This window comes from Xenia sp. Carnegie-2017, unplaced genomic scaffold, assembly GCF_021976095.1.
Source record: "Xenia sp. Carnegie-2017 unplaced genomic scaffold, XeniaSp_v1 HiC_scaffold_2, whole genome shotgun sequence".
Lineage (NCBI taxonomy): Eukaryota > Metazoa > Cnidaria > Anthozoa > Malacalcyonacea > Xeniidae > Xenia > Xenia sp. Carnegie-2017.
Genome location: NW_025813482.1, coordinates 4,176,510 through 4,194,441, shown reverse-complemented (window position 1 = coordinate 4,194,441; position 17,932 = coordinate 4,176,510). Strand labels below are relative to the sequence as shown.

Here is a 17,932-nt window from a genome sequence, read left to right as displayed (position 1 = left end):
CCTAACTTTGACCTTAACCCTAATAATAGTAGCCCCTTCAATAAAGTAGCCCAACCATAATAGTAGCCCCTTTAACCATAATAGTAGCCCTTAGGCCTCCTTATCCTTACAAACCATCATATCACGACAGAAATATGACAATGACAATCTTAGCCAGGTTCAGCATGAATCGACATTCGGTGTTAGGTTAACAGCTAGCCCAATAAGCACAACGACTAAGAAAGATATTGACTTACTCGAACATGAATCTGAGTGAATTCCACACACGACATTCTTGCCTGGAAGTCTTTTTATCACGCTTGGAGTAAATTTCATTTCCTGATTCATTAAAATACACTCTCCTTAAAAATTTTGCAATGTTTGATAATCCAAATCGAACTGGTATTGAATTTCTAGGATGAGAAAACAAACAGACTCAACTAAGTATGTCTTCTGAATGAAAAGATTTAGGTTTCTTTACGTAAACACAATGTACGTCAAAAATATTATTGCAATCCTCTTTAACTTTTCAGTCTACAGCAACTTTCCACATACTCAACAGTGATTATTTATGAAAGAACAATAAACGCTTTTATGTTTGACACTGCTTGTGCAAAACCTATCTGCTTTTAGCCATATCGAAATTCCCTTTTTTTACAAATTTTGAGGTTTGCAATGTGTGATTTTCATAATATTATAACAACACAAAACTGTGACAAAAGACAACGAATCTTTTAAAATAGGCATGTTTCGGAGCTTATGCTATCTTCGGTATATAAAAATGAATTTATTGAAAGCAAGCAATATTAACGTAAACATACGTTTTAAAAGTAAAACTACTAAGCAACATGTTTATTCAAAGTTTACCAATGGAGTTCAATGTCCACCCGTTAGCTGAAAATCATCAAGTGAAAAAGTTGCCTTCTGTCTTCATGCACTTGAGCATTGGTATTTGAAGTAAACCTGCCAAAATGGCTGCTTTGACATCATATTTTAATTGCAAACTAATTTGTTTGTAGATAAAATGATAAAATAGTGTACACTTGTTTCTGTTCAAAAAATGGAAGTTGTATATTCATGTTCATGTCAATAGTTGCGACTAGGTCTAAAAGATGACTAATCTCCTTCCATCTTTATGAATGATCACTATACACTTTCATAAACAATGAAGATCACAAAAGCATGCCAAAACATGTCTATATTTTTAAAGAATCGTGGTTTATTTGTATGATTTGCACAACAAACGGTTCTGTAAAAATATTTTCGTTGATCTTATTACAATGATACAAATGTTGTAGCAAAAGGGAAACGAAATGTCAACAATACACAACAATACCTTCCATTCCGTATAACTACATATTTGATAGTTTTGAGCTTTATTTTCACTATTGTCACTGACATAAGTTGATTTCGATATTCTGTCATGCAATTCTCTTCGACCAAAAGCAATTACAATCATTTGAACAGAAACAGTTAATCATCTAAACTTCACCATGCATACGTACCATAAGGACCAGAGACACTTTTGCCGATGTATTGGAAACACACTGTAACATCCAAACTAAATAAAAAAAAAGCTTGTTACAACAACATCACTGGAGTGAACGGTTCTCTCATAATATACCTTTCTCATTCTCCACAACCAACATTTCGTCTGGTCATTTTTATACTGACATACAATACCGCTCGCGTATTTGTTAACATACGGTATGAAACGCGTATGAAAACATACGCGTATGATACGAGAACGATACGCGTATGATACGAGAATGATATATGTATGATATGAAAGGATACGCGTATCACACGCAAAATTATGTTAACAAATACGCGAGCGGTACTATACGTTAACATTTCCCCTTGTTGGTTTCTGTCCCCGTTAAAATTTCCCATCATAAACAACTCTCAATGCACATCTCCCTTGATCGACAACTTCCACAAGTGACATCTCCCCAGGCTCGTAACCAGAGGGATGCACTGGTTACACGAGTTGTAGTCTCATTTAAAACACATTAACCAAGTTAAGCCAGGTTTATTGTTTACACATCAAGAAAAATATAATATAATTCTTACCATTGTATAGAACTGTTGGGACAGAATACGGTATAATTTTCCACAAGTATCTCCTTCCTGCTTAAAGTCAATGAAACGTCCAAGTTCATTATTGGGCGAGTCCTTAGAAAGTAAATTAACAAAAATTAGTGATTGGGCTACTTCAACTCGAAGTAAAATTTCGTTCTTAACCTGACGCCGGAACACAAACAATTTAATTGGTGAGAAATAAAACTTTCAAAAAACGTCAGCAAAATTTTAAAAGTGTAACCACTCAAATTATTTCCTACATGCTCAAGCTTGTTCATTTCTAAAAGCATTAAATTCTGACATAATTAAAATTCCATACAAAATCACTTTCTTTAAATTCACGTAAATTCAAATGCAAGCATTTATACTAATAGTTAACTAACTTGTACCATACATTTATTTAAATTGTTTACGTAAACAGTAGAAGACTGATAATTTCATAAGTTCCTTATAGATTTTTGATAGCGTTAACTAATTTATTTAATTCGTTGCAATTGGTACTGCTCTATGATTAATCATCACATATCCAATTCAAAGAATAAATGAAAATACCTCAGCAAAGAACTCTATCACTTTTCCATGCCCCGACTGCAATATCTATAAAAAAATTCTTTTTTTGAGTTTAGGAAATCAAAACACAACGCTGGGTGAATCGAAATCACAGATAAATCCTTATAGCTTTCATAGATTTTAGCTGAGTCGTTTTATAGTACAATCCATTTCAAAAGTGTTTCTTGTCATTGCTTGCAACATTTTACTGTTCTAAAATTTTTTAAGGCAGTCGAAACGGAATTGACAATCGCTCCAAGCCACCATGAATAGGACAAAAAAATACAGCTGTACTTCATGAAAACCTAAACATGCATCATTTGTTAAATTGAACAGTGAATGCTGCATAAATACTCTTAAAAACTATAAAATTCACAGCTTCACTTTGTTCTTAACTTTCAAAACGTTTTTCTTTTCACTTAACAAAAACCATTTTTAAAAGTTTTGCATGTTCAAGTATTAGCTATTTTCATGTATTACTTCAAAAACATAAAATAACTTGATAATCATTCATGACTAGCGAAAATAATACGACGTGCTGTTGCTAAAAGGATAGATCATTGTTAGTGTCAACCATAGCCGCAACAGAGTATCCAAACTGCTGAAAATTAGGATAAAACTTCTTGACTGTTTCGGCCGTTATTTTCTAAAGAAAAATTAAGTGTAGAGCTAACGATAGAGTATCAATTCACACAATCCCATAGAATTGACCTGATAATAATTACGCAAAAATAATTGAGTGTAGTGTTGTGCAAACTTAGCCTCAATTTCCGGGGACAGCAGTGTAATTATTAGCTAAGCACTACTGTGCTACATCCGTTAAACTAAAACTAAAGTTTTGGTGAGTATTTAAGTAAAGAATAAAATACGTTAAAAACATTGACAGTAAAATCACAAACTTGGATATTGAAATTTATGCAGTTAACAGTTTATGAAAAAACCCCGTCCAGATTGTTACTTGTTATAAAAGTTGTGGAAAAGCAACAAAACCATACCTGCTGATAATCGTTAAATATACCATCCCTACGTCCATGATAAATATATATGGCGCCATTGCCAAAACCATCTCCGTCAATATCTGGTTGATCTTGAGGTGCTCCAATAATCTGGTATAAGATAAAATCACAACAAGTGAGATCAAATCGATCATTAAACCGTTTTAAATAACTCTTTAAGTCACAAGTAGCTTTGTGATTAGTGTTTTAGCATGGCTTTATGTATTCAAGTTGAAAAGTAAAACAAAGAAATTTCACACGAAAAAACATCCACAATTTCTTAGCTCTTGCTGTCTTTAACAACTTATAATCGACATCATGCTATTAACCTGCACAACAAAAAACAAATAATCAACCGCATTTAATTGTAAATATACCTAAAATCCCATCATTATTAAGATCTCCTGCGCGTGTTATGGACCATCCAAATCTTGCCTCCATAGTGTTACTGCCCCGTAAACCAGGATCTTGTCGCGTTTCTCATAGGAGAAAAGTTCAAGGATTCGATTCTAGAAATATAAATGTTAATGAACTCCAGCTTCATTATTTTGAATTTTAGATACTTTAGCACAGTACATATTTTCCCTTGGTTTTGAATTCGCGCACCAAGTGGACTTATACTCGTGCAGAACATTTCTTATGTTTTGTCTTTTTACTACAGTTAAATTATGCTGTACTTAAAACTTGTCATTACAAAGTTGTATAAATTATATAGCACAGAATTTTGCGTGAAACTTAGCCAAACTTTTCACCGCCCAATGTAGGCACAATTTTCCTTAACTGTTTCATGCTTGTAAGACATAAGGTTCAAGAATCCAGCAAATACTAAATGAGTATAAAATAGTGAACAGTAATTTACCTGAGTTAGTACACTAAGATATACGTACACGACCTTCATCACCTCTGTCGCTGAAGAATGGGGCTCCAACTAATAGATCAGAAAAACTATATCAAGGCAAAAAACAAATTAATAAAAACAAATTGGTCCGCTTCATGATCACCGATACTCAGATTCATGAATGTCATAAATCACGTGTATGATTCACCCAATCACTAGAGTTACTGGAAAACAAAGCAAGCTAAATTTTCCATGACATGAAGTATCAAATTCTTATAACTGTGAATTAAGGAGTATAAAGTTAGCCATTTCTATTATGATTTATTATTATATGGGAAGCGTCACTTCAGGCCAAATGGCGCGCTTTGATAGGCTCGGAAACATTTTTGCCGGTCTATTATTTTCTCGTAATCGACTACGGTCCAAAAGACGTAATTTTACAGTCAAATGTAAAGAAATTTCAAACAGCAAAACGCAAAATAAACGAAACAAAAAAAAAACATTTACTAATGTGATTCGAAGGAAAAACATTTGCAAAGCAGTTAAACTATCCAGACAATAAAATTTGAAACGATTTATTTTCTATGAACGAAAACTATAAAAGTGAAAGCCAACCGGTAAAAAAACAGCAAGGACGAGAAAGAAAGCAAGCTTCGTTTCAGGTCAAATAATGCCATATAATAAACCTTTAATAACCTCGCTTTCTCGGTCTTTACTGAAATATCGGACCTCTGTCTTTTTGTACAAATTTCGCTCTACGGGCTCGGTCTGTACAAAAAACCTCGGTCCGATATTTCTCTGAAAAGACTTCGCTCGGTTATTAAAAGCTTAATAGTCAACAATCATCTACTTCCTTTAATTTGAGCTCTCACACTTGAAACACGCAAAACATTTCGTATAAGAAATGAATGAAAAACAAAGCTGGAATACATACAAATTTTTTTTCTCATGCTTTAAAGCATAATATACGCGAGCAGTATTGATCCTTTATGCTAAAAATAATTTACCCATCAGCGTTTACATCAATTCCACAAACGGAAGCTCCAAAGAAGATAAACTCATTTCTCTAAAAACAAAATAACTCATAAGACAGTGACGCGATGATCTCCATCTCGTGCGCAACGCTCATAACATAAAGCAACTTTATACAATTCGATGAGCACTTTTTGCATAAGCTACAACTTGATAAAAGTACAACCTCGTAGTTATCTGTATAAAGAACTGATCTTTCAAACTATTTAATCACAGTGGAACTGTAACTTTATATATTTCTTGTTGTAGCTCACAACTGTACATTAACAGTAAAACTATAGCTACCAAATTACCATAAATTACACCGCAGTAACGTGACACACCCCTATACTTTATTTATTTTCCACTCTTAGTAAATGAAAATCACTAAAACTCAATCTCTTGGTGAAATCATAACAAAATGAAAACGCCAATTAAGCTTTATTTGTTGATAAAGGCATTGAAAGTTACAAATGTCAAAATAAAATAATCAATTGCTTCGTCTTAAAATTTACAACAAATCATAGTCATGTGTTACAATTTTCAGTTTTCGACTTATGCATTTACTGGATTGGGTATTTTAATAAATAGAAAAATCTTTCAAGATATTGAATCATGTGTTGCGGGAATTAGCATGCACTAGTAAGTTTGCATGAAAATTAACTAGCTTCTAGCCTGTTTTCAGCCCCTCTCTTATAATCCTCACTTAAAAGGTAAACCTCCGGCTAACTCCAACAATTTTTTGTTTCGTTTATAACAAATCAAGTTCTGTTGTATATAATTTCATCCGAGGTAAATGCGCTATTTAAACATATGCTAATCAACTAACTATACTTACTTCTTGGACTTTTTGGTGGAAAATATCAACGATAATGGAATCCAAGTTTTCACGATAAACTCTAACCTGTTATAACAATGAAATATAGTAATTTTGTAGTAAATCCCGTTGTCCCACAAGTAGATGTGTAGTACACAATTTACATTCAATCATCTCTAAATAATGTGTGTATAAGTAACTACTGCCATGATACAAACTACATAGCGTATCAAAAATTGCTAAACATTTAATGAAATGTTCAGAAAGCTATCATTTCATCAAAATTTCTAAATTTTCAAACTTTTCTAATACGTGCACCCTGTATACCTGTGCAAACGAAACTAATGAAAAAATCTAGACTACCCAGAGATGAAAGTAATGTTTAATGATTTAATTGTCAACGCCCTTGCCAAACGTGAAATGTAATCCTTATATAACTTATAAATTGCAGCATATCAGAATTACGTTCATTATCAAAAAATGGGAAAAATAAGAGCCCCGCGTTGACAATTATAAAAAATTCAAACAAACAAACCTGTCCTGAATATCCGAATCTTGGGTACCCAGATGCAATTGCTAAACAAAAAATATGAATTGCATGATCATTTCTGATTCAATTCAAACTTTTGCGAATCCTAAACTGGCCACAACAATTTCTTGCAAATTTGAGATCTATTTATAGCATTTGTTATAACATTTTGTTGTTGTAAGCAAGATTACTAATGAAGATATTTTGTGTGTATTTACAAACCCACAGACAACAGAGAAAACTCGCATAAAGTCACAAAACAAAACATAGGAATGCCAAGCGTACATGCATTTTACGTAAATATATTATTGTTCAGTTGAGAAGGAAATAAAAATGTTTTAATAGTGATTGTGAATTTCGACTATTTAAAATGAATATCAGACCACAAAATTTCGGAGTTGACGGAGATAGAAACGTTCGAAGACATATTCTCATTCTCAAGAGAATAGGATTTTAAGAAACGAGATTTGTTCGTGCAAGATTGAACTTTGTCCGCTCGGCTTAAACTATTCACAGTCATAATTGCGATTTAATACCTCACAGCATGTATTTTTATCTTCTATTTCAAAAACCTGCCAGTCAAAATTGATTTTTTTTAGCTTGGCATTATATAAAAGTAATTTCGTCCTTACTTTCTCATACAAACAGCGTGTGTAACTGATTCCAAAGACTGGTGTAACTGATTCCAAAATATACCAAGATCCCAAAGCGGCAACGACAACATCAAAACTATACCTTTATGTTTTACTAAGTTAAGAGAGCAATAAGTTGCCATACCTTCTTGATTTAACGCGAAAAATTCCCGGTGGTGACTGAGTAACCTAGATAACATTATTTAAAAATTAAATAACTCTGAATGAAAAATCATCAGACTTTTCTCATAAATGATGGACAGGACACAAACGATTCTAAATTTCAAATCTGGGATCCAAACCGTAAAAACAGTTACGCAAAGAGACAGCCCAAAAGCAAAGTACTTTAAGATCTTTCCCGAAAGTCGACTTATAAACTGGTTGCATAAGAAAAATAACAGGATAAAAACACAATACCTACCATTGTAAAATTTCCATCTTCTGAGGAAACGGTGCCCACGTATATAAATCTCGTGTTTCAAAGCCAACGTTTCCTTTAAAAATAACAGTTTTCAATAAGTGTAGAAACAAAGAAATTAAGAAATGACAATGTTTTTGTTCAAGTCATGTGATTCCGTTCACGTGAAAAATAACACAGCAAAGTAAACGAGCCATTCAAATTAAGCAGATTCAACCGGCAAAACTGGTGCTTAAGTTTATGTGGTTAGAGTTGAATTTCATATTTCTTCTTTCGGTTGAAACCCTATAAATGCTATAATGAATATCATTGGTCAAATGACGATATTTCATCGGTGTTCCTGAACGGTGAATTTTGAAACGTACAACGATCATTGAGGAGATGGTTGTTTGCTATAAAACCTTACAAATTTAACAAGAAGTCATACACGAGTGATAGCTAGCTTCTCATAAAACTTTCGAAATGATATTAATTGAACAATGTACGGCTTAAATTTCCATGGAATTTTTTGTGGTTCAAATAGAATGTTCAAAAGGGAAAGCAAAAACTGCACAAAAACTACCATATTTGTTTTTGAAAATGTCAGTTCAGGTTTAAACCATTGAGGTCTACTGAAATCTATTAATGCCGCTGATGCAAAACTTACAAGTTTACAAAGCCAGGTCCATATCAATTTAGTGATGAATTGTGTATTACCTCGCTTATTGAACATCACCGCACCCATAACAACCTGTTGATTCCTTTTTAAAGAAGCAGAAAATCCAGCTTGACAATGATCATAATCTATAATGATAAATATGAGTTAACAGACATAATTCAGACAATCATTGGTAAAACCTTCTTTTCGGCTTTCGTAACAGACGTCTTAATTTACATTGTCCATTATACGTATTGTTTCTCAAAATAAAACTATCCAATTAAAATTTACATTGCTTGATTAGATCATTTCTCATTGTATTTACACAGAGTATAGATAGAAATCCCTCCGTACCCAACATTATCACATCAATCACAGCGGAGGAACTAGGCTTGCATGTTCAACGCTGGTGTAGAAAAATCTTTTGAATCAATTCAACGCTTTTATAAACTTTGTTTTTAGCACTACCGTAAATTTCTTTCTCAAATTTGCCTTTTCATAGTGAAATAGGTTTCTAGTCATGATTTTCCTTCTCTTCAAATCAAAAGTTCTTTTATGAAAGAGCCATTCAATTTCGAGGAAATATATAACGTTCGATTTACACTTAATAGTTGTAAACCGTAATGTTGTTATCTCCCATCGGTTTAACTATTTGTGCTATATATTGCTTCAAAAGAATACCTTTTAAAAAAATGTTCCATATCATCTGATACAGTTTCTTGGTCAAAATGCATTTTTCTATAGCTTATTACGTATTTGATATGTGTTATCATATGTTTTAATTTGATATGACGGTACAACTGCTATAAATCTTGGCCCGAGTTAGAGCCAATTGAAAAGCGGTAAATTCACTATTGAGGAGACAACATTCATTAGTGGATGATGGGATTGTCTGAAACGTCGATGAACAAATTAAATAACAACTTATGCACCAATACAGCTTCAGAAGTTCTAATCACAGATTCCAAAAGTCTATCTCGTTATCGTATTCATGCAATCCTTACGTGCACTCTTGTTTGGAAATCAGGCCATAATCATTATAAAAATATATGTGATGACCGGTGGAATTCATATTTTTTTGATTCACATGCTAGGAATAGAAGTAGTATGCCAGATACTAAAGGAACCTAAGTAGTGAATCATTGGTGGAAGATCATTTTTAGTGACTCATTGTTATACACTATTAAAAGCAATAAATTCTTATTCATTTCAAATGGCAAAAACAAAATCAACCGCGTCTTCAAAAAGAGAGGGAGTCGAAAAGCAATGATGAAAGTTAGCCAGAAAAGTTTTGCGTTTAGAGAAAGGTTCTCGCAGAACATAGAATACATGGGTATTTCTCCTATTACTGACGGCTCCAAAAGCACCAAGGATGGTTCGTCTGTTGATCTTGTTTACAATGTCTTGACCATTAGTTGAGAATGAACCTCTGAATGAGTACTATATTCCTATCTAGCAACAATCGATTATCTTGCATTATTTCTAGATCTTACTAATCAAGTCCTTTTGACAGATCAACGTTTGCAAAATCGTATCAATAATCACAACGGCAATTTATCGGAATCAAAACTAATTAGCTTAATTATTTCTTCAAAGCGCTTGTTAAAAAAAATGGCCCCTACACTACAACTGCACTTTCGCTTTATGTCTGTCAACAACTAAACAGCCCAAACAATCAAAGTTTTTCATTCGCACGTACTGCTACGAATTCCTAACATTTCAAAGCAGTTTACTCCTTCTTCGATTAACGACACCTGTAAGACTGGGTTTAGTCATTTGTAACACTCACAATAAAAATTATCACAATAAAAATAAATCATCAAATAATAATTTCAACATACCACTTCGTCCATGATTTGGTGCCTGTTAGTGTACAAGGATACAATGTTCTTTCTGTAATTCTGTTCTGATATTTTCCTTCAAGTACGACGCACTTTCCAATTAGTAGTAAAATTCCTTGCTGTTTGTGGTGTATTCTGTGAATCGAGGAGCACATGTCTGACGAAAAGTCAAAAAATAGTTAATAGCGATATGTATGCAAGATTCCAAACAGCAAAGAGTTCAAAACAGTCAATGCAAGACTCAAACAACGTAATGTTTCTATTATACATGGTGGATCAAAAAAGAGCAGACAATTTCGAAACAGCTAAAAATTTTGTAAAACGTTTCTATGATCAAAGATTTTATGTAAATATAGCTTATTTGGGTAAACAAAACCAACTTTTGTATGTGATGATTTTTATTTGCTACATAAAGGCTGACTTGTCTTTGCACCAATGTACTTGTAACAGAAATTGTGAAATTTTTCTTAAAGATATAAATTGCCTCATAAAAACTGTTTGAACACCCCCTCACCAAAGGCCTTGTTCACATAAAATTTTGCCTTAAAGTAATCTATTAATATGAAAGTAAGCAGGCGAACGATTCATCGCTAAATTATTACGTTTACACTTCCCAAAACTCCTTGAAAAGACAAAGCGTAATGTTGAGAATGTACTATAATATAGTATTCGTTACAAATGAATTTCAATTAATTTAATTTTTTTATCCTTCAAACTGTGTGCAAAGCAAATAAATCAAAGGAAACAGCAACAGTTTTACATACTGCCAAAAGCGAAATCAAAAACAATGTAGGAAAGCTAGTCAAGTAAAGAAACTTGGAAAGTGATTTTATCCAGGAAATACAATTTTAAATTATTTATTTTTTCTGGCAAGTTTCATGTCAGGTCAGAATACCACAAAAACTTTTCATCAGGCGACGTTTCTTTCAAATGAATACGTTTTTTGAGTGAACAAAGAATACATAGCACAGTTGTCCACAGAAAAGTTACAAGAAGAGAAAAATTCTTTTGTTCAGTATCAGAGATTATAAAATACAAACAATAAGGTCCAAAGATATTAAACTAATCATAGGCCGGTTGCACGAAGCCTGGATAGAGTTATCCATTGGATAGCAAAAATCTTCAAACTTGTAAAAAAGGTGTTTATATTTTTCTTACGACAAAGAAATTTCGTAATCTTCGAAACAATATTTTATTTCAGTGATTGTTCAGTTCGAATCTTATACTTTTGATTTTTAAAGATTTTATAAAAGTTTAAGAAAACTTGCTTTACTATCCAATGGATAACGCTATCCAGACCGGTCCCAAATTAGTTTAACATTATTGGACGCTTTTTGTACAAACCGATCTGTGAACTCAAAAGCAATCAAAGAGAATTTGCAAATCAAACATCAAGACATGTTAGAGGACAAATTTGAGAGTTTGTTTTAAATTCGTCTGTTTTGCATTTTTCGTATACACACTGGCCTATGAAGCTGTGGCTCGGAGACCTTTGTAAGAATGCTAGAGCAGGTGCAAATTCTCGACCTGGCAGTAATCTACTCTTGAGTTCTCCAAATGGTCTCCCTCGATTTGCATAAGCCTGTGCAAACGCAGTAAACTATGTTAACTGTAAACATCTTTTATTTCTTAATATATATTTCAAAATAGTCAATTTATATAACTCAAATACTTTGGTACTAATTTCACTTTGCTATAATACTCAATACACTTTTAGCAAATTTGCCTTGTCACTTTGTTATGAATTTTGATCAATTTAAACTCATGTTCCATGTAAATAATAGGGAAGTGACTACTTGGAATGGTCTAACTTGAAACTATTATTTTAGAACTATTGCAAGTATTTTAGTGAGAAGCTGAATTCTGTAAATATATGATGTGCCTAATCTGGTAACAAACTTCACAAAGGAAGCATCAAATGTGTAAGCACTAAAGTGGCACATTTCATATTTGACTTCAAAATCAATATTGCATACCATTAAAAATACAATATTCTATGTATAAAGAATATACCACAAAGATCATTTGAAATGAGTGCTAAATGTAAGAACATAAAACTTAAGTGAAAATCATATGACACATGACAAAACAGTGTGAGGTGGCAGATTTGACCTTATCACTCCCACAAAAATGAGAGATATTTCTAAACATGTCACTGACTTAATAACTTTAATCTTCTACTAAGCTATTGCAAAACTGCAATTCTTACATTTCCGTGATTGAAGAATTTTTGATAGCCATTATGTATGTATAGTTACAATAAACTTATAATCAATGGTCCTGTTTTGATGATTTTAACAAAATTTAACATAATTTTCTAAAGGAAATAATGTTAATACAGAGCTGTTCACAATGATTTAAAATAAAAACTATCTGGGGGGAATGGGTTCATGAAAATTTCGAAAGAATAAAATGAAAACTTCAAAATAATGGCATTATGGGGGTTATAAAAAAAGAAAGTTATAATGAAATTTTTAACTTTCAAAGGTTTAAACTGAGTGAAGTTACAAGAAATTACAATTTAAACTGAATGAAGTTACAAGAAACTTACAACAACTTCTTTGTTTCCATTAGAATAAGTGGTTGCACCTAGCCATTGGTTGTTCCTTCTCTCCCAACTTTGGGTACTAGAAGGTTGTAAAACATACTGAAACCAAAATATATGGGCTCAAAAAATTGCCACATGGCATTCTGTCAAGATGAACAATCAACTTCTTTCTAGCTGGGTCAAAGTCGTTTTTTGACCATTTACTAAAATAAATAACTGTCACCAGACAAATAATGCAAAAATATTTTTTAAGGCAACAGTGTCTTGTATTTGACATTACCATGCATTTACATTACCCTTACATACTACATTATTAAAAGTGGGTAAGACATGAAAATATGAACAGTCAAAATGACCGATAGGACAAGAAGTTTGCTGTTCAACAAGAATCTGTGACAATTCATTATCAGTTCATCTGCACTATTTTAGAACCCTGCATATTCTGTTGTACATTCAGTAACTCTCTCATCATCGTCATTATCATAAAAATAATCTTACTAACGTGATTCAATAGATTGCGCTGTACAAGACGAACCATCAACCACACAAACAAACGTCCCCTTTTTTCCATTTTTCAAACTCAGGTGCACCAACAAAAATTCTGAAAAAATTCATAACAAATGTGTTTGTCACATGCAATATAATTAGAATAAATATATTGAAGAGACTACCGAAACCACACATATTTATTAGGCAGTCACATCTGGTTCTCATATTACAATATACATTTTGCCATGCTATTAAAATGATAGTTATACTGAGATAGATTAATTCTGTTATATGAGTTTCTAGACAAAGATTTTGGAGTGTTAAAATATTTGATATTGTGTTTGCTTATTTCCAAAAATGACAACACATGCTACAGAATCAAGGGCAAAGTTAAGTTCAAAAAATGAGTTTAAGATGTTTTATTTATTTAATAAACATAATCTAAATACATAACTGTAACTAAAATTTGAGTTTAGAAAATGTATTTCTATGGATTATGTTTTATTTTATGAAATTGTCATCTAGTTATGGACTATTTTGATTAAAATACACTAAATATGAATAATATTTAAATTACACAACAGGGTTTGCAAAATAAAGTAAATAAAAAGTTTCTTCTTTGTTGCATTTAACATAAACGACAACTATTTTTACATTTTTTAATGCAAACATTTTTCGGCAAACTTATGCCATCTTCAGTGTGGTATAATGAATGAATATTTGAATGGAGTTAATATATAAAGAAATCTGATACAAGACATGTGTATGGACATAGGGGTGGAAACGGAAGTTATTTACAATTACGTAGTGATTAGAGGATTTAAGTATTTACTAGTTAAAGATAGTGTTGACATGCTGAATTTGTTTGTTAAGATTAGGCTTGAGTGCTTCTTTGATGTACAGTGCTTCTTTAGTTTTAAAGAAAAGTAGTGGGCACTGTTTAATATAAAAGCAGGATTGTGAGAATTAGATTTGCAGTGAGGTGATGAGTGTTTGAATATGTGTGTGTTTTTAAGAAAGGTATTATGCTCTTTAATCCCTGTGGAGAGGTGGAGGCTGGTTATCTTATTGGCACCTCTCTAATTACATTATTTTGTAACCCCATTTAGATCCATTTTGGAAACTGTGAGAGGTTGTGGGTTGCTAGGCTGCAATACCTTTCATGTGATCTTTGTGCTGAAAAATTTTTCACTGTCATTACATGTACTTTTGTTGTGATAAAATGTGTTTGCAAGGCAAATACATATGTAAATCAAATACATATTCACTTAAAAGATAACAGAGGAGCATTTATATTCACAAGATATGGAAAATGCATTTTTGACTGGTTTTATTTTCCATAAACATTTATCAACTATAAGTGCTGTACCGTTAAATCTTTGTTTTAGTTATATCAGCCTTTTACTATCCCATGAGATATGAAACAAGAGAAGATACGATTTATATTCGGAGAGGGAGTTAGAATATTTAGTTGCAAAAACTGTGATGCACTTTTTCCCTTAATTTGTAACCAGTGTCACATGACATTATGTTAGAGATACAGTGTTCAACATATTACAGAAAATCATTGTGAATCTGATTGTTTAGCTGAAGTCTAAAAGTGGTTTCAACTAAATCCAAAAATTTACTTGAGGGCCAGAAGTACACGGCTGACTGGCTGAATGCAAGATGACAAGAAATGAAATGATCTAAATGACTAAAAATACAATACCCAAAAGCCTTAACAATATATCTGTCTCTGAAATAATAGTAAACCACCCAGGGCTTTTCCTAGCATTAAATAAAGTTTAATGTTTTAAATGGTCTGTTGTCAAATCATTCATTATTACACTTATGGTGATCAAAAGGAAGTTTAAGTAGGGGCTCCACCCAAAAATAATGTTGGTCTTAAAACTTTGTCTGTCCCGTGAAAATAAATATGCGGCAATTTTTTGTTTGTTTGATTCAATATTTTCACAAAAGGTTGAAAATGCTGCAGCTAGGGCATCGGGGCGTGGGAGCAGAAATATGTCAGCGGCTTGTATTGACGTCATATCGTCAATTGCTCCTCAAAGCTTTATAAAGTCATTGCACAGTCATAATAAACTTGCGTCAAAATGCTTCTCCTAATCACAAAATGTTTCTTTTCGAAACGTCAGAATTTTTTATTTGTGAGGTATATACACAGCAACTTATATAGCTTACGAAGGCTTTTATTTGTATTCTGTTTTAATAGAACGGTTTCACATCCATAAAGGCCATTATCGCACAGTTTCCGCACTACATATAGAACTTGAATGTCGATTAATATTATTTTTAAAAATACGAAGGTTTCTTTGTTGTGGAAACTGTGCGTGTGCCGTTTGCTTGTCCTCCAAATTCAACCTTAACAACAGTTTCCACTGATGTGAAACCAATCTATTGCCCTTAATAAACATTGAATAATAATAAACATGGTTGTGTAACTCATTACGGTTAGAAAATAATCCTACATAAAACCATTGTAAAAATAGCCTTTCATAGAGATTAAGGTGTAGTTTCCTTGACGTAAAGTATGAACTTATAGTTTCCTAATCATTTACATAATTTCATGGTGGCATTTGTCTATGTCACAAAAATAACAAAGAAGGCTAACATTAAAGGGAAATGATGACTTGACCCATGGATTAAGTCCATTTCTAATCATCTTTGGTGGTGCTCTGCAAGTTGTAACAAGAATGCAGAAGAATTGGTGGAAAAATGGAAGTCTGTCCTTAACCACATTTCCAACAAGCATTTGGAAGGGGAACACATATTTTCATCAATGTTGCCACCAACAATTAACAGAAAAAGAAACAAAGCAGAAAAGTGGTTATCTCCTACTTCACACATATATGGCTGCAGAGGGTGATATGTGACAAGCTGCTTCTAAAGACCTCTGGAAGCTATCAGAGTTTTGTCACACAGGAGGTTGGAGGTTTACCATTCCTTTTACTGAAATATTGCCCAAAGCGTGAGGCATTTTCCCTGGGATGGTAGCCTGCACTCAAGCATTAGATCACAACAACAATATTAAATGTGATAAGCAGTCATTAAGTCAGGGACAAACAAAGGGCAAGCCAGTTACAAAATGTTTTTGCTAAAACACAGAAGCAATGGAAAAGCAATGAAAAAAAGAAAGAGTACCAATTACATTGATAAACTACTTGCGGAGGTTGTGAATGAATGCAAAACTGAGAGATTGAACTTGTACATCATGGCGAGAATCTTCCAAAGAACATTTCTAAATCATGTCCACCCAGGAAAGAAGTACTTGTAAAGGAACATCAGTCTAGATTTGCATAAAATGTCAGTGGTGATGTTAGCTATGGCAATAGGTTTTGCCATACCCATATAATATGACGTTGAATCAGTGAAGACAACTTTTAAAAATGTTCATTCTTAAATATTAACATAGCAAAACCTTTTGATATAGCTAGTTTCCCACTGCATTACACAAACTATTCATGTAATTAATTATAGTTATATTATAACCAGTGGCAAACCACATTTATAATCATTTCTTTGTAAATCTGGTAATAAATTAATAATAATGTGCATAGCATGACCTATAAATGAGCTGGCTATGCCACTTTAATATTGACATACAAAGTAATTGTAATGGGTATACCTATATCATAATAAAATACTTCATTCATCAACATAGTGAAAGCCTTCAAATGAAATTCTCTCTGCAAGGCCAGGTTGGAGAAATGTTTCTCTAATGCGAGTAACTGCACATGATGGCAAGATGACTCTCACTTCTACCCAAGATACCCCAGCACCATCTAACTGTGCAATGGTACAGTTTGTCTTCCAGACCCATCATACCTCCTTATTGCTGCTTGTACTGGTACCAAGCTGTTTGTAAAACCCACCTGTTTAAACAAACAGGCTCAAAACCAGGATGTTGTGTGTACACAAAGGACTTTGGTCTCATTCGTTTCTACTGCCTCTAAATTTTTTGTCCAAATATTGGAAATCTCTTTGCAGCATAAACCTTGTTATTATCCATTATTTGGCAGTTACCACATTGACACCTGAATATGTTAAAGAAGGATCTTGAAAAGTAAATGTCAAAACTTCAATAAAATTGTGTCTTACAATATAAACTTTAAAATCTAAAGTATTATGTGTGTGTGGACGTGGTCAACTTCTGAAAACGTACTTTTGAGATGAAACAATGGTCTAGAAGAATATAACATTTACTACCCACCATTCAAGATTGTCGCGCCGAGATTCATCGTCAATATACAAAATTCCTGTTCTTCGTTATCCTCAAACTGGTGAGCTTCTTCGTGTTCATCAGCCGGCCATTCGGGCAAACTGATATGGCCGAATGTTTGTTGGATTGTCTTCCATTTCACTATCGATTGGTGAATTAGTACGGTGGCCGGTACGTACAGTGGCCAGTACAGAAAAATAATTTAGAAAACATAACAAACAATAGAAAACATACCTCAAAATCATAACTACACATTTCAAAATACTCGCCACATTTCAAAATGCTCATACATTTCAAAATACTGGCTAACACATTTCAAAATACTCGTACACATTTAAAATCTCA

At 32.9% G+C, this 17,932-nt stretch overlaps 1 protein-coding gene and 4 long non-coding RNA genes across 6 annotated transcripts in view; all 5 read right to left on the bottom strand.

Moving 5' to 3' along the window:
* LOC124440230 overlaps positions 1–17,932 on the bottom strand; it is a 44,355-nt gene that overhangs the window by 22,643 nt on the left and 3,780 nt on the right. The window contains exons 2-4 of one of the 2 annotated variants that reach the window (XM_046990556.1): positions 2,053–2,154; positions 1,485–1,540; positions 324–392 (exon numbers count right to left, since the gene is read on the bottom strand). In XM_046990556.1, coding sequence (XP_046846512.1) covers positions 343–392; positions 1,485–1,540; positions 2,053–2,154 — 208 coding nt within the window. In that variant the 3' untranslated portion in view covers positions 324–342. Of the gene's footprint in view, positions 1–323; positions 393–1,484; positions 1,541–2,052; positions 2,155–17,932 lie in introns of those variants that run through there. The other variant, XR_006946615.1, reaches the window with a different exon arrangement.
* Positions 4,491–6,306, bottom strand: LOC124440239. The gene is made up of 3 exons (XR_006946623.1): positions 6,293–6,306; positions 5,451–5,509; positions 4,491–4,550 (listed from the first exon to the last, which is right to left on the bottom strand). It is a non-coding gene; the product is annotated as an uncharacterized LOC124440239 (long non-coding RNA).
* LOC124440243 lies at positions 6,335–7,620 on the bottom strand. The gene is made up of 3 exons (XR_006946627.1): positions 7,578–7,620; positions 6,807–6,847; positions 6,335–6,358 (listed from the first exon to the last, which is right to left on the bottom strand). It is a non-coding gene; the product is annotated as an uncharacterized LOC124440243 (long non-coding RNA).
* On the bottom strand, positions 7,900–10,353 carry LOC124440246. The gene is made up of 3 exons (XR_006946630.1): positions 10,329–10,353; positions 8,547–8,633; positions 7,900–7,926 (listed from the first exon to the last, which is right to left on the bottom strand). It is a non-coding gene; the product is annotated as an uncharacterized LOC124440246 (long non-coding RNA).
* Positions 10,400–13,415, bottom strand: LOC124440233. Its single transcript, XR_006946618.1, has 3 exons — positions 13,379–13,415; positions 12,880–12,955; positions 10,400–10,485 (listed from the first exon to the last, which is right to left on the bottom strand). It is a non-coding gene; the product is annotated as an uncharacterized LOC124440233 (long non-coding RNA).